Genomic DNA, 17,695 nt, shown 5'->3' with positions numbered 1-17,695 from the left:
ATATTTGTCGAAGCTTACGGGAAGGTAAAACGTTACTCTTGTACTCTCTACCATCGCGGTTAGAAATAAGAAGAAGCGGAAGAAGAAAAAATCATACGTCGCTTTAATATCGCGAACGCAATTTAAACGCAATTCAAATCGAAACGACTCTTTGATTTTGATTGCAAATTGTATGATCGAAACCTTTCTACGTGTTTTTTTCTTTTCATTTCATTAAGTTTATTTTATTTCGTAATTTGCGAGTTAATTTTAATCCATCGATAAAAATAAAATATTACGTCTTGAAAATGAGGGAAAATAAAACGGGAAATACGTATAGAACGTAATAAACGCTACTGCGCTTGTTTTTTACCGAAAATGGAATAAAAAGAAATATTATTCCATCGGGTAAATAGTAACGTTCCGCAATATTTTTGTAATATTCTTTTATTTATATTTTTTGGCTTTTCTGGATTATTTATTTTCACGTCCAATAAATGAAATATATATATATATATATATGTCGATTGAAGAAAAAAGAAAAAGGAATTACTTCGTAAATATATAATTATAAGAGTAAAAACGTTAATAGAAATATTTCGTAATTTTTCATTTCTTCTTTCTATTACAAAAACGTGTATACCCATCGGAGGAAATAAATAGATAAACGAATAGTTAATTAAATCGACAAAATATGAGAAATCAAGGCCTTGCGTCGTTATTAATTACCAACGAATCGATCAACGTATAAACGTACAAAAAATGTATTTTGCGTATATTCTTTCGTTCCATCTATTATTTTGGATAGCATCGTCGTTTTCATCGTTCGTTTCATCCACGACCGAGTTATTCTCATCTTTGTCGCTTTCTCCTATATATCCTTTCCCAGGACTACGAAACACCAGCGTATTGCTGTACAACCTTTGCCCATTCCTTCGGGAAGGATCTTTGAATGTGAGAAAAGACTTTCTTGATTTGACGCGTTTCCTCTGGAGTGCATTGCGGACAGGAACCTCTCAAAACCAATGGTGCCAAACCTGAATATAAATAAGAATTATTAATTATATTATTGCCAAAACGCAATTCTCTACATTTTTTTTATCGAGCTAACCGTTTTTAGATGGATATCGAAGACTGGGGGGAGGAGGGGATTAATCGAAATTGGGAATTCGCTCGTCGATATAATGGACGATTTCGGTTTAACGATTAATCCGGTACGATTGGTAGGTTCGATCGGTGCGAATGACTAACCATGTTCGATGCATCGTGAATTTGTAGAGAAGGAAAGTGTAAACGCTTGGTCTATTCTATTTTCTATAGAAAACATCTAAATAGTTGAGCAGAAGTTGGGACATACTTTTCAAACGTCTTCCAACAGGATCGCAAGCAGCCTCTCCCAAAGCACACTTCAGTTGTCTTCTCAAGTAACGTTGGTCGCTCAAAGCCATGTTTAGTTGATCTTCGGAAACGCGAGATCTTCCAGATTGTTGTTGTTCGTCCGTCGATTGCGCGTTACAGATCAAAACGCACGTACAAAGTAAAATCATCTGCAAAAATATGTTTAACGACTTATTTCAAACACGCGTAATAGGATTAAACGAGTCAACTCGTTTTCTCGCGTTGCTACGCAATAAGCACCATTAGAAAGGGACTTTTTCGAATGGCCCTAACTAAAGGAGAACTTTTAAAACTAGATTCGCTTCTTATTTGCATTTTCTTTTTTTTATCTTTTATTTTCTCCTTCTCTTTCTCTGTCAGTCTAGTTCTTCGTTTTTAACTTCTTTCTCCTTGTTAAGTAGTTTTAAAGTTTTTCCTTACTTCGCTCTATGCATCTGGAATCGAAATTCTCTCTCTCTCTCTCTCTCGCACTTTGGGTTTTTTATTTGGTCTTATTAATTTTTACAATTAATTATACGCACATGGTTCGAAACTATTTTGATCGAATAGATTATTTAATTACTCTCTAGAAAAAAATACAAAGATGACGTATCACCGTCGTAAAAAATAAATGTTCCGATTAGTGGCAATTTAAATTCCACATATGATACCATCGCATACACATATACGTGTACATGTATATATATATATATATATATTCATAGCACAAGTTTAAAAGGTTCCTTTTCGATCGTTCGATTTCTAGTTTGAGAATCGCGTCATACTAAAAGCCATTTCTCTTTGATATTCCGTTCTAGTAATGTTTCCTCAGCTGGCACTGGCGAGATATCAAGCAAGAGATCGCAAAAGGTATGAATAATAATGTTACGACGCATCGTCGATAAAGGTTGGTACTTGGCGATCGTTGGAATCGTTGCTTTCGCGGGCAACCGTCGTCTATGCCGTCGTCTATGCCGTCGTCTATGCCGTCGTCGAGAGAAGCGGGACGTGCCGAAACTTAAACCGTCTCTTATTGCGCTACTTCCGAAACCTATGAATTATACAGAACACGTCGTATACGCGATCGCGATATATAATACTTATTTTCCTTTGTTATCGCACCTATTGTCGATGCGATACGAAGAAAAAAATAACAAGATCAAACGCGAATTTATAAAATCAAATAGTTATTTGCGAGAAGCTTGTTATTACATCGACATTTCGATATAAATTTAGCTGAAAATTCGACGCAAAAATAAAATATATTTGTTCGCGTCGATGCACGACGCATTCGTTGCCTTGGCATTTTCTGCGAAGCGTAACGAAAGTGCACGCGGGTAAGAACCGATCGTGTCGCGCAAGTAAATAAGTGTGTTACGCGTATAAGTATGACTTTCAACGACACGAACATTCTTCCATATGAATTCATATCGATCGATCGATCGATCAACTTTTTATACTTCCCTTACATTCTTTGACATTGTTTCCTTTACGAAAGAATAGCAAAAGAACATTTTTCTCTCGTGCGGTGTGCGTTAGGTAAATGTATCCATAGAACGTTCTTTCGTCGTAAAACAATCGTCGAATGCTCGTAGATCCATCCTAGCTTATCTCTAAATATATTCACGAATATGCATAGGAGGGGAAATATATTTCTGATACGATAAATCGAACTATCGGTTGGAAATGCAAACACTTTCGATCTTTCGATCTTTCGATTTTAGTATACAATAACGATATTTATCGTCTTTCTATCGTTCTATTTTCTCAAAACGTTCGGGAAAATGTAATTCGCTTGGAAGCGTTTCAAAATATTCTAAACGTTTCTATCAATTTATCGAGATTTCAAAGAAATACGTTTATTCGATCCAAGCGTTTAAGATATCGATTTATAATTATTTTCTAAAATTCAATTCTTAAATAAATTCAAAACTGATTAGAAAAAAGTAAAATATAAAAAATGATATATATATACAAGTGCATGTGCAAGTGCATGTGCAAGTGCATGTGCAAGTGCAAAGGGAGGGAAGGGAAGGGGAAAAATCTAACTGGAAAGGATCGATCCCATAGGAAAAAGAAGTAAAGGAAGAACAACCGCGAAACGAATTTTCTCGAGCAAAGCGAAACAATCGACCTCGAGCGTGCCCCCCCCTTTGAGTAGGGAGAATAGGAGAAGGGTGTTCCCTTGGGGTGGGCCGAAACTTTAAATCAACCGACTCGCTTCTACGCACGCACACGCACACGCACGCGTGCATTCTACCTGTTGCTCGGCCGTCACCCACCTTGATTGTCAAGCCCATTGCGATACTCTTCTCTTCCAAGTCCCTTACACTATCTTTTGTCTTATTTTTTGATTTATTACTGCCGTTTAATCCCCTTTACGAGTTTACGGACAAATCCGTTGAAAAATGTCGTTAAATTTCAATTTGTTTCTCGAAATATTTTCACTATACGCGCGAATGATTTTACCGAAGAATTTGTATTTTGGTCGATTCGTCTTTTGTCTCTCGCGTCTCTAAGCTCGCGTCCTTTCACGGTGAAATCTCAGAACGAACTGGCCCGAACGCTTCGTCCACCCACTTTTCTCCCCCTTCTTGCTCGATAAATACGAAAGTGGCTGCAACCGCGCTCGTCTACGTCACGATCCTTCGCTTTACGATCCACTACCATCCTTTGCGATATTTTTTCCTTATTTTATCATTTTGTATTCGTTGCAAGCCTAACGTGGAGACGAGTACTGCCTTACAAATACTTTATATCTCTATTCATCCCGTAGACGCGCAATAATAAATTATATTATGAATAAAATATCAGGTATAAAAACGCTTCGGAATATTTCATTTTCTTCTCGATTTCTTTCTCTTTCTATAATGAAATTTCGATCGTTCGAACTGAAGCATTGTCCTTCTCGTTAGGCCGCATCGTTACCTGGCGAACTCTAACAAAATTAACAACCTTTTTTCCTTTTTATTTTCAACAAGTTTCTCGACGTCGTCGAATCGCCACTTTCCATTTTTCACGCTTTCACCATCTCTCTCTATTTCATTTGTATCTTTTTTTTTTTATTTCTCAGCGGTACTCTCCAAGAATTCGAGAGGGGACGAAGAGGGGACGAAGAGGGGACGAAGAGGAAAGGTGACAGGAGCGGCAAACGCCGATAAACTAGCGGATTTAATAGACGCTCGATGTGGCACACCCAACTCCTCGGCTCGTGTGCGTGTCCGTGACGATAACACCATCCAAATGCTCGAAAGAGAAAACGAAGAGGAAGAAAAAAATCATTTGGAGATAAAGGGAGAAGGACCAACGCTCCAACGATATAACGCAAATACGACAAAATTCGATTGCTATCGTAATTAGGAATCGATTACGCGATATAACAAATTGCGATTATTTTTCAAACATTTTCAAAAACGTTATTTCTCTCGCCTGGCTCCGCAAAAAAAAAAAGAGGCAAACGAAAAAATATACAAATACATCGTATGGAGAATATATGGAATCCGACAAAGAGGATCAAGAGATAGAAATAGGAAGAAAAGCTAACGTAGCAGGTACGAAACGGTGCAGGGGGGAAAAATCGTACGTTGTATCGATAAAGATTACACGAACCGGATTCGTCGATCCACTTATAGCGCGTACGAGCTCTCGCGGGTGTCAAGGGAATTCCTCCTCCTCGTCGTCGTTGTCGTCGTCGTCGTCGTTCCTGCAACTGCAACTGCAATTGCAACTACCGTTCCTCCTCTCGTTTGCTTCTTTTTTTCTCCCCATCCTCCACCCGCGCTTTTTCTTTTTTCCTTTTTTTATTCCGTTCTCACACAGAAAATGGATATCGAAGCGTCAGGCTACACTGGATATATACTATACTGCACTATACTGCACTATACTGCGCTATACAATAGATACCTCTACAGGGTGAATCGATTACAATTAACACTTCGAGTAATTACGTTATTTTTCGGTTTTATGGACAAAATATTCTCTAATTATATGTACATTATACAGAAAAATATAAGAAATATAACTGGGAAAATGAAATCTCGTCCTCGAGGATTTTTGTCCGCAAAACTGCAAGAGAAAAGATAAAGAAAATTTCGGGTGATAATAATTACTCTGGCTCACCCTGTATACATGTTCATATGCGTGTATTTAGGCGAGGGCGTTTATGCGTGCTTCTCTTTTTCCAGATCCGTATCGGCTTTATGGGTGTATGTATGTGTACGTATGTGTAAAGCCACCCTTCGAACGGCGAATTACGTTGCATCGTTGAGATAGGGAAAAAGGTTTACCCCGAGAGACGACCGACCCAGGGTCGTCTCTCTCGACTGGTGTTAATTAGCGACCTTTAAGCTTCATTTTTCTCTCCTAATTTTCATTTTTTTTCTTCTATTCGTCGTGTTTCGAATTTCGACAGATTATCGAAAAATTGATACGCCGGTTATTTGCTTAGCTATCGCTTAATTTACAATTCATTTATTCGCATTATATGTCGCATCGGTTTTTAATTTATTCATTTATTTATTTCATTGATTTCATTTATTTCTAACGCGTAATAAAAAGAAATGTACTAGTTGTCTCTAAAGATTAATGTATTTCTCTTCGTATACTATACTTTTCTTCCCCTATGGGATTACAAGAATTCTAATGCAATTATGCGAAATTACAATAGCTTTATTTTAATCTTCTTGATTGCAATTTAATTGCATTTTGATGTTCCTCGCGAGAACGATGACATGCGAAAGAAAGAAAAGAAAAACGAAGAGAGTCCGGAAATATTTTCTCTCTCTCTCTCTCTCTTCCATCTTTTTCTCAAACTTTTTGGAAGGATACAAAAATTGCAACGATCCCGTTGAAACGCGTAATGCACCTAGTTAATGTTTTCGAAAAGAGACAGGGCAATTTATAAAGAAACGGATTTTCCAAATGAAAGAAAATGTCTTCTTTTTAGTATCTCTTTTGGAGTACTTTTTACAAAGGAAAATCTACTAAATGTAAAATAATAAAAATGAGATCGATGTAATCGCTGCTTAACATTTTTTATACGATATTTATTAATAAAATTGGGACCAAGTACAGAAGGAATGATAATAAAATGTAAAGGAAAAAAAGATGTATCTCGATCGATCGATCATACCGAGTTTCCAGTTAATAACACGCTTTTATCGGATACGAGTCTTCCTTTATACATATTTTCTTTTTTTTTTTTCTTTTTATATATTCTCTTTACTTTCTCCTGTTGATTTATTTTTCTTTTACCCTTATCTTGGTGTTTTTTATTGCATGCCTTGACTAAAATTTAATACCCAGGGAGAATATATTAAACAAGTACGGTAAAACAATCTCGTCTTTGGCGAGATATCGATAAGGACGAGAAGAAAATTCATTTTTTAAATAATTTTTTGTTATCTACGTTTAACATACGTCGAAGGAAAGAAAGACGAAAGGAAAGAAAATAAATTCCAAGGTGAAAGTTCACGAGAACGTGTTACGTTCGAACGAACATACCGGTTGCTGTTCGTTCAATGAAGAGAAAGTAGGAAAAGTCCGGTGGCTATGCGAGGCTGAATGGACGAGAGAAAAGATCGTTCGTTTCCCGGAAACGGTTACAGTTGGTACGAACATTCACCTCAAAAAAGAGAGAGAGAGAGAGAGAGAGATGCACTTCGTGAAGCTAAGATGAGAACCGATTTTTATACACTTACGCTTCTATCCTGATAAATTATTAATTTGATTGCGAAGAAAGACATTTTCTTTTTGAAAAAGATCGATACATTTTATTTATACCACGAGTTCCCAAACTTCTTCAATCTTGTATCGCATAAATAAGAATGAGAAAACGCATGCACCAATACTACATCCCAAAAATGAAATGATTCTAATTCGAAAATAAAATAGTTTCAATTGAGATTATATTCGTAAATGAAACTCGTTACAATATTGCAAATATATTTATCTGAACATTTTAATTGTAGGTTTGATCGCGTGAAATCCAGCAGTATTTGATTCCTATTTCGAATAGAACGGTGATGACTAAAATGAACAAAATAAGATTCCTCTCTCTCTCTCTCTCTCTCTCTCTCTCTCTCGTGAAAGAAGGATCGAACGATAGTCATGAAGCGAACAGAAATGGTACGTGGCAATCGACGAACGTGATGCAAATGAATTCCGCAAACACGACCCTTCCTGCTATAGTACTATACCTACGTATACTACAGACCAGGCCACAAACAAAAACAGTGTGTGCCAATCAATCCACCGTATATGCGTGTCCTGAATAAGAAACACTCGATTTGCACAAATTATAGGAAAGCCGACAGCATCGAAGCTTTCAGCTAGCTTTTCCTAGTACTGTGACTGAAAGAGTGAGAATAACAATGGTAGAGACATAGAGATAGAGATAGAAACGGGAGACACGGATAGGGAAAGAGAGAAAGAGAGAGAAAGAGAGAGAACGAGATTGTTTAACATCCTTTTCAATGTGGTTGCTGTCATCGTCCTTGTTGTAACGCAACCAACGTTGATTCTTGCTCACAATAAACGCAAAATGAACCCCCTAGCTATCTCTCTCTATCTTACTTAAATCTATCGCTATTTCTATTTCTCTGTGCATTTCTCTGTGTATTTCTCTGTGTATTTCTCTGTGTATTTCTCTCCCTTTCTGTCTATTATACGTCCAAACAGATACGTCACGTTTTTCTCGCTTCTATACGCAACGTGATTACATCCACCGGGATGGAAATATAATAGATTTCATTGGATTCTGGGCTTCGATTTAATATTGAAAATCAAAGTGTTTGTATGTTTATGAAATTTATCGAAACCGAGTCAGATCGATCCCATATTTTGCGTATGCGTCGGAGAGTTTTATTTTTCTTTTCCTTTATTAAATAGAAATCGAGATTAAAACGAACATTGGGAGAGTACTATCAATTTCAAATTTAAACAACAAATTTTCTATCGATACGAAAATTATCCTTCGCGTAAAAAGAAGAAGAATACAATAAAGTATATATAAATTCGGCTAGTCCGCGTACGATCTCTACTTGGTAAACTTAAGAAACTGGTTTTTCATGTTACAAGTGTTCCTCTCGCAATACGTGAAAGCGTCGATAGAAAGCAGCGATCGAATATAATAATAAGTAACTGTGTAAGGTACACATGTATAACACAATCTACACACGCAAGAGTGTACAAACTCGTGATAATTACTTTAAAAACTTCCTAAACTTTGTTCGATTTAGTTTTTTTTAAATACATTCATCGATCATTGCTAATCAAAATTTATTTGCTAATAATATAATCGACTATAGTATATAACAATCATATATATGTTCGATAAATATTATTATAATTATTATCGACATTTTATACAAAATAAAAGAAAAAGGAAGAAAAATGCTTATATTAATATTGTCATAGTAAATGGAATACAAAACGTCCTACAATCAAATATAAGTTATGCGTATAACAAAATCGATTGAACATAGATACGCGTGTATTTCTTTATAAAATATTTTGATATTCCAATTCTTTGTTAATCCGTAATGAAATTTAGCGTTATCAACAAGTTTTGCAAGCTTCGAGTCTATACTACAAAAATAAAAAACAAAACAAGAGAACCGAAAAAAACACGCGCAAACAAAAAATCCCACAGAGAAAATAAATTGCATCCCTTTTTAAGCTTATTGGATGATTATTCTTGTTGAGAAGATATTCATGATGCATGGTAACTCTTTTATCTCGATTTTGAAAGACTACAAAAATATGAGAGAGAAAGACACATATAGATAAATGTGTATATATGTGTATACATGTGTATACATGTGTATATATAATATATTTACACATATAACTCAATTCAAAGATAACAGCACACGCGTAGTCTTGCTTTGTATCGAACATGACAATTCGCTTCTGTTATATTTTACGATGATTCTAGCTCGTTAAATCCTAATGGAAGATGGCAGAGAGGTGAAACAGCGTAATTACAGTTTTGGAAACTATATTACCTTCTATGTTAGGATGTATACATAGAAAGAGAGAGAGAGAGAGAGAGAGATTCACAGATGTATCTATAGGTACATGCATTTATTATATATAATATCGTATATATATACTTGTATGTGGGTATGTGTGTGTGTTTATGTATATATGTGTATTTATATCTGAGAACTGAGAACTATCTGTCCACGGTTGGATGTACACATGAAGCTCCGTTTTCCAGTTGTTGAACCCTACTAACTTGGATAATGTAACTCAAACACATTTCGAGTGACATGTACAAGCGCATCTCTAGCTAACCGAGTCTCTTTAAGCAAACGAAACATGAGCAGAAGTCGTGTTTAAAAAATAAATTTGTTATGTGTACTAATAATATATATATATATATTTTTATGTTATTAAAAGTATATACCTCGTTTCCAATACTCATTAATGAATAATTCTAATCACATAGCCAATCTTATGTATTTATTAAACACATATTTTTCCTTTTACATCATTGTAAAAACATGAGAGATTAATTTAATAACAGAAAGAGTAGGAAAAAATACTAAATAAATAAATGAAATGAATATATTTATCTCACGTAGTACGGCATTCTCATATTTATTTCAACGAAATCAAGTGATGCATCGGAACGTTTAATGAAAATTTCATTTCGTTTCATTTCGATTTAATAGAGCGCTACCAACTTTTGAAATGATTTCTTTTCTTCGTATTTATTTGTTTTTTATACTCCATAATCTTGTCTATTCGGTAAAGATATATAAAAACCCGATATTTTATCGTACCATTACTAAAATAGAACGGAAGCAAATTAATGAATCGTTACGGTAGTCCAAACTTTTCGTAAAAAAACTTTTTTATACGCCTGGACGATTAATTTCTGTTGACGTTTCAAGTCATAACAGATTTTGTTTCGTAACAAAGTCTCTGGATAGATATTGTGTAAGTTAGAAACGAGAAAGCGAATTTCATTTCAAGTATATACATACATACGTACGTAAAATCTATATATGTACTTTTATCTATCTTCAAAAAATTATCTTTATTAATATTCAATTATTTTATTTAATTAATTAATATATACATTTAATTATTTTATTAATATTTAATATTAACATATTTACCTATTATCTTCTTAAGATTAGAGTCCATCATATTGATACACAACTCGAAACATCGATAATATTCGATTGTGCATGTATCGATGTGCATCGAATGCATCGATAATGCGGTTTTCTATTTATCAGACAATTTCATTCTTAAACGATAATATAAAAATATCTCGAAGATGAATAATAAATTACTTATAATTTGATTAAATAGAAAAACACTTTAATATACTCTAATACGTTTTCTAATACAAATGTTATTCATTAAAAAATATATTTGCAAGTAATAATGCATACTTGAACATTTATGACAGTGTCATCTAACGGTAAACGGAAGTTATTACGAAGCTGCATAGCGGCAAGGTTCGAGTACGCATGCGCAGACGATGCAACACGCATACAAACGCAAGGTATGTACGTAAGCGAACGCAACAATGGCGACCTAAAGAACTGGCGTGCGCTTTTTCATTCAATATAATTTAACACCTCGATTAGTGTTTACGCTACCTGGATACGTATATTGATGAAGTTAATGTTCGTTAGTGTTAAAATAAACTATGTGACTAATAGGAAAACATAAGTAGAAAGTAAGAGGCTAGTAAATTGTCTCTGATAAAAGTTAGTTTTAATCTTACCACAAGAATCTCCATGGTGTTAGCCTTTGGTGAAAAAACGCATAATCCATGTATACTACCATATCGCACGAACTTTAACGCACTGGTAAGTAATGACCTTTTTATTCTATGATGAAATTAATTATTTTCTTAAATAGATATTTTTTTTATACGCGAAGAGTCAACCATAGTGAATGCTTTGAAAAAATATGTAGGTTAGGTTGGACCAAGAAACTAGCATCTATGCATAGTTTTCTTTTTCATCTTTTTACCCCCCAGTACTTCTATATTGTTTTAAAATCACATTTAATACTGCTAAACGCGTCTTCGTAGTTACACGTTATTATCATTATTATTATTATTATTATTATTATTATTATTATTATTATTATTATTGTTATTATTATCATTATTATTGTTATTATTATTATCATTATTATTATTATTATTGTTATTATTATTGTCTACCTTATTGAGAATGTTTTTTTCATCAATTAACTTGGAAATAATAGAAGAGTTATCATTTATTTACATAGTACCATGTGTACGTGTGTGCGTGTACGTTGCGCGTGTCGCCGCGTGTCGCGTGTGTGCCTGTGTATATCTATAATAAATATCATTACTAAATGCCCATATCATTACGAGATGCCTGCCAATCGATGCACCTTTCAGATTAGCTTTGTTAATATTATTAGTCAGATTTAATTCGTATTTTTTAATTTAATATTACCAATGTTTTACAATTTTATGTTTATTCTAAATTTATTTTTCTCCACTAGTATACACCATATTTTTTTCCTTTTATAGAAAAAAAACAATAAAAAAAAGTCATACAAATGTCTCCTACTTGACTTTATTTCAAAGTTCTAGCCATTTTTGCATTCCAATAATCATCGACAGTTTATTATCGTATCTGAGTTTCCAGTCGTATCATAGATTCCGCAGTCTTTCCGCAATTCCAACTACGCTTTGAATCTGTTGTCAGCCTTTTTGTATACATCCTCAAAGTTTTTCAATGCTGGCAATGGATATTGAATGCACAATTGCTTTCAAATAGACCCTCGAATAAAAATCTAACTACATCCTTGTAACTTTTAATACCGAGCATTGAAATTGAACTGATTAAACTGAAATGACTTAATTAAATTAACAGAATAAGTAACATTAATAAGGATGATCATTTTGAGAAGATCAAATAGGACACATGTTTATATGAACTTATTTTTATCGTTTTCATGTCTCACGTATAACCATCCTGTATATTAATTTTTAATTAAAATCATTCATAGTGGTGCTCGTACGGCATGGTAAAATAGGGGAAGAGAACGAAGGAGATGAGCCACAATATTGCAGGCATGCCACCCTTCGCGAGGATGCCTTTGGGGGGTATGGGAATGGGTGTGAGCATGGGTCCTAGTAACCCGCATCCTGAAAATTCTGCTCACCCTCATCCTCCGCCACCACCACCTGCCGGTGCCAATCCTAAGAAAAAAAGGCGTACAAATGCCAACGTAGCACAGCCACCCCCGCAACAACCTCCATCTGCACAGGTATGACTATTCGTTTATAGATAGCTTTTATTCCAACAATATCTTCTTAACGCATTCGAGATAACCAATGTAGTCCTATGCCATTAAATATCATATTTCAATACGAATGTGTTAAAGAGATATTATCTATAATTAATTGTGTATAATTAATGAGTCATTTCTTTTTATTTTATTATTTTGTTTACTTTATAGGATTTATTACCACCACCTTTAAGTGGTTATGGGGATACGATAGTCGCGAGTAATCCGTTTGACGATACGCCACCGCAAACTACTCAGAGTCCAATGATGCATGGTGGTCCACCGCATATGCATCCCCACCATCCTCATCATATGGGTGGACCGCCAATGCGTGGTATGAGTCCTCTTACTTCTATCGGTGGTATGAGTCCTATGATGCCGCATAATATGGGTAGTATGAGTCCGATGGGTAATTCACCTATGACAAATCATATGAACCATATGGGTGGTATGTCACCTATGAATCATGCGCCTATAGGCGGTATAAGTCCTATGAATAATATGGGACCAAACATGCCGCCTGGTCCTATGAATTCCATGAACAATCATATGAATATGAGTCATATGGGAAATTCTCAATTAAGTGGTCCACCTATGGGTAGTCCGATGAATAATATGAACAGCGGGCCTATGGGTAGTCCTATGAATAATATGGGACATAGTATGGGAAGTCCTATGGGAGGTCCATTGGGCTCGCCGATGAACACCATGGGTGGATCGAACCATATGCAAAATGGACCAATGAACATGAACAATATGAATAGTCATCTACCACCTAATAGTCCTTTAAATGGTCCATCTATAAACAATGTCAATGTCAACAGTCCATTAGGACACAATGGATCTCAACCACATCCAAATCATATGGGAAATAATCTTAGTAATATAGGAAGACCTATGAATGGTCCCATGACCACCATGAGTTCCATGGTCTCTAATAATATGAATATGAGTGGGCCAAGTCAAATGAACAATATTAATATGGGTGGACCACCAATGAACAGCATGTCTAATATGAATATGAGCCATCACAATCAAATGGGTCATATGCAAGGACCAATGGGTACTATTTCTAGCAATATAGGAGGCGGCCCACCTATGGGTCATGCTATTAATATGGGAGGATCTATGCCGCCTCATGGATTTCAAGGGCCGCCAGGAATGGGTCCTAAACCAATGCCTGTCTCTGCAGGAAAAGTAAGTATCTCGTCGTTTAATAACGAATAAATTATAATTTATTTATTTCTCATTTTATTATTAAATATTTTCTTATCGTTTAACACCAATTGTTAACTTTTGCAGATATATCCTCCGGATCAAGCTATGGTATTTAACCCACAAAATCCTAATGCACCGCCAATTTATCCCTGTGGAGTTTGCCATAAAGAAGTACACGACAACGATCAAGCTATTCCTTGCGAATCTGGTTGTAATTTTTGGTTTCACAGGTATATTTCATTATTATTACTATTATTATTATTATTATTGTATTTTATAATGTTCTGATCAAACGAATTAACTAATCATAAAGAACATTAATCCTATGCAATATGATTTAACTGCTGAGCTCTGCGTATCATGTTTGATGCTATATTTTGTGTTTCTTATATTTGGGCCATAAAACGTATCACACTTGTTGTTGTAGTGCATATCGATAGATATTTTTTTCTTTTTTTATAAAATTACAAAATAGAAGAAATTAAATATCATAATTATTATATTTCAGAGTATGCACAGGATTATCAGAGACAGCCTATCAACTATTAACTGCTGAAATTTATGCCGAGTGGGTGTGTGATAAGTGCTTGCAATCGAAAAGCATACCTTTGGTTAAGTTTAAACCATAACACTTCTTGACCCGTCGTATATGCGACGCACGAGTGACTCTTTGTTAGCGTTTACACTTTGTACACGCACACAAATACGTGTGCGATTGCACACATACACACACATATACAAAACACACAAATACACGAAATACATAAAATACATACATACAGTAAACGTCGTCTCTGATGCAGACGTTAAGTCTTGCATAAATATAAACATACGCTGTTTGTTAATAACTTAGCTTTAACTTGTTGAAAATATTAGGGAAAGTGGATTCTACAAACTTTTGAAACGAAATCACATCGAAAGTTTATAGAAATCAAAAAAGAAAGGAAAGAAGGAAAGAAAAAACAATAATTTTACAACCAATTAAAGATGGATTTGGAATTTTAATATCTGTTTCATAAGTTAATTTGCCTATATATATATATATATATATATATATATATATATATATATATATATATATTTTTTTTTATTTCAATTTATATTATTTTAATAAAATTTATTGAAATCTTTTAAATAAAAGAATACAACTGTATCATAGCGATTTGACACGGTTATATACGTATATATATTCTATATACGTATATGTAAAGAGGTAAAATGAATTTCAGATTTAAGAAACGTGATAAAAATAATGAATTGTCAAAGTGAACATTTTTTATCATTGAGGCCCTTGAAACCCTCTCTTCTAACAGCAAATTATAAAATATTACGTTTTCAAATGAAATGTTATCTAAATGCATAATATAAGAATTTATAATCACAGCAGTTACGATACAAATACAATGATTGTTTGTAAAGAGAAAACGAAAAATGAGAAAACAAATTTTTATTACTAACAAAGGGTACTGCATTATTTTTAACAAATGTATGCATTACTGTAGGTAAACTGTTGTCCTGTATTTATAACAATTGTTATATTATTATTATTATTATTATTATTATTATTATTATTATTATTATTATTATTATTATTATTATTATTATTATTATTATTATTATTATCATCATTATCATTATCATTATCATTATCATTATCATTATTATCTATTGATATTGACTATTAACATTTTTTCTTCTTTTTCAAAAAACAATTTCTAGAAGACAATAGAAAATAGTAAATTAATAAAATTACGGTACCTATTTTTTTGTTAAGGAAATTTTAATCGATTGTAATAATAATTTTTCTATCTTTTCTCGTATATGTATCAGTACGTCCAATTTATTGTTTTAAAAACGTGTTTGAGAGAGAAAAAAAGAAACGAGTTAGCCTTGTATGCGTCTTTTATTCGACTGTTCATTTAGTTTAATTTCTTTTTTTTAATACGTAATAAACAATGTAAATTACAAACTCAAAACTACAAAGCTAATAATGCATTTTAAAATTTAATACTAGAGATGAAAGAAAAATAAAAGAAAATAAAAATATTTTATACAAATCAAAAACTTTATGGTATTATAGAAATAAATTTTAGAGAGAAATACGATTACGGTGTAATTTTTATTTTTTATTTTTAATGAAAAATAAAACGACGACGTGAACTATAAGAAAATAAAAAATATAAAAAAAATGTTTTCTTTCTCTCAAACAAAATAAATATCTTGTTATTAAGATTAAATAAAAAACATCTCTAACGGCATTTGTGCATAATATAAATTCAATGTTAATAAAGAAGCTATAATAATAGTATATAATGATCTATATATATATATATATATATAATGATTAATTATATATATATATAGATATGTATAGGGTGCTTAAGGATAATAATCTATCATCGATTGTAATTTAAATCATCCTGGCAAGAAAATTTGTGCCATCGTTCTTATACTTATTTTTTAAATAATTAATTAATTAACTAATTAATTAATTGATTTTTTATATTTGATAATACATAAGTAAATAACGTAAAATAATAAACAATAGAAACGAATCGAACGAGAATTTATTTTTTAGTTTTAAATTATTCTAATTTTGCAGGAATAATGAATTAATTTTATTACATAGTTCGAATCGATATGATATTAATTTAACATTTGTTTAGTTATATCAATATTAGGCTATTATTATTTTCACTCGCACAATTCGATATAAAAAAATAAATGAAAGCATGCGCATACGACCAGAGTTAAATTATTAATACAAGTATCAAACATTATAACGCGATAGAACATCATTGCCGTCTTTCTCTGATTCTTCGATTAAAGAAAAATTAATCGTAAATTATTTTAATACAACATTTATTATTATTAATTAATTATTGAGATTGTGATTGCGAAATAGATCGTAAAAGAATAGTCATTGCAACAACAATAATAATAATAATAATAATAATAATAATAATTAAATAATATAATTTCTGGAACGCGTGTTTGTCTATGCTAAATTTGTTCTTGATTGTTTTTTTAAATTTATTAATTATTTAATTATTATATATAAATATAACTGATGCGTCGAACAGAACTGATAACAAAAATAAAAAAAGAATAAAATAATATAAATTAAAATAAATAGAGATAAAAAATATTGTAAGAGGACACTTGAAATCCGAATGTGTAAAAATTAAGGGAAAAAAGAAATGAAAAGAGAGAGATAAATATCACAGAAAATTCCGTCGGTAGCTAACACTGAATTAAATAAGAGAAAGAGAAAGAGCGAGAGAGAGAGAGAGACAGAGAGCACGGATTGTATAGTTTTTTATATGTATATGAAAAATATAGCCAGTTATCACGTTTCTATTAAAAAAGAGCCTGTATTAAGCGGAATTAAAACGAGAAATAAATACAAACAAGAAAAAAAAATACATTTTAGCATAATAATTGTTATTATTTTTCAATAATTATTATTTCCGCATAATACACGCATTTAAGCTTGTTTTATTGTAATAATCGATGTTTCTTTTTATTATTTTGTATTTATTTTTTTTCGAACAAATGTTTAAATGCCAATCATTTTAAACATAGAACACAGGATCGTATTATATTATTATAATACATAAATACTCATATTAGTACTGCAACGAATAGAATTATTAATCTCTTCGTATGTTACTTAAACTTTTTTTTGTCTTAATTACATAAATTTTAATTTACGCATAAATCGAACGATCTCGTTCGGGTGTACAACGTTTGTTTTTAAACTAATCGTAAATAGGGGATTAAGCTGATCGCATATCTGTATATACGTACATATTACACGTAC

At 32.7% G+C, this 17,695-nt stretch overlaps 2 protein-coding genes across 4 annotated transcripts; one reads left to right on the top strand and one right to left on the bottom strand.

Moving 5' to 3' along the window:
• Positions 1-672: 672 nt before the first annotated feature.
• On the bottom strand, positions 673-11,172 carry LOC122514824 (allergen Tha p 1-like). Of its 3 annotated transcripts, none has more exons than XM_043631902.1 (3): positions 11,105-11,172; positions 1,337-1,526; positions 673-1,016 (listed from the first exon to the last, which is right to left on the bottom strand). In XM_043631902.1, the coding sequence occupies exons 1-3, from the start codon at positions 11,117-11,119 to the stop codon at positions 871-873; spliced, it is 351 nt and encodes a 116-aa protein (XP_043487837.1). In that variant the 5' UTR covers positions 11,120-11,172; the 3' UTR covers positions 673-870. The 3 variants fall into 3 exon arrangements, with proteins under 3 accessions (XP_043487837.1, XP_043487839.1, XP_043487836.1); XM_043631904.1 differs by lacking the exon at positions 11,105-11,172 and adding an exon at positions 4,966-5,880; XM_043631901.1 differs by lacking the exon at positions 11,105-11,172 and adding an exon at positions 3,639-3,944.
• On the top strand, positions 10,794-14,877 carry LOC122514823 (protein pygopus). The gene is made up of 5 exons (XM_043631900.1): positions 10,794-11,189; positions 12,373-12,633; positions 12,826-13,851; positions 13,957-14,102; positions 14,381-14,877. The coding sequence occupies exons 2-5, from the start codon at positions 12,418-12,420 to the stop codon at positions 14,499-14,501; spliced, it is 1,509 nt and encodes a 502-aa protein (XP_043487835.1). The 5' UTR covers positions 10,794-11,189; positions 12,373-12,417; the 3' UTR covers positions 14,502-14,877.
• Positions 14,878-17,695: the final 2,818 nt, after the last annotated feature.

The sequence above is a fragment of the Polistes fuscatus genome, unplaced genomic scaffold (genome assembly GCF_010416935.1).
Source record: "Polistes fuscatus isolate 324 unplaced genomic scaffold, CU_Pfus_HIC Scaffold16, whole genome shotgun sequence".
Classification (NCBI taxonomy): domain Eukaryota; kingdom Metazoa; phylum Arthropoda; class Insecta; order Hymenoptera; family Vespidae; genus Polistes; species Polistes fuscatus.
Note: the sequence above shows the minus strand (reverse complement) of the source record. Positions and strands in the feature narration are given on the sequence as shown.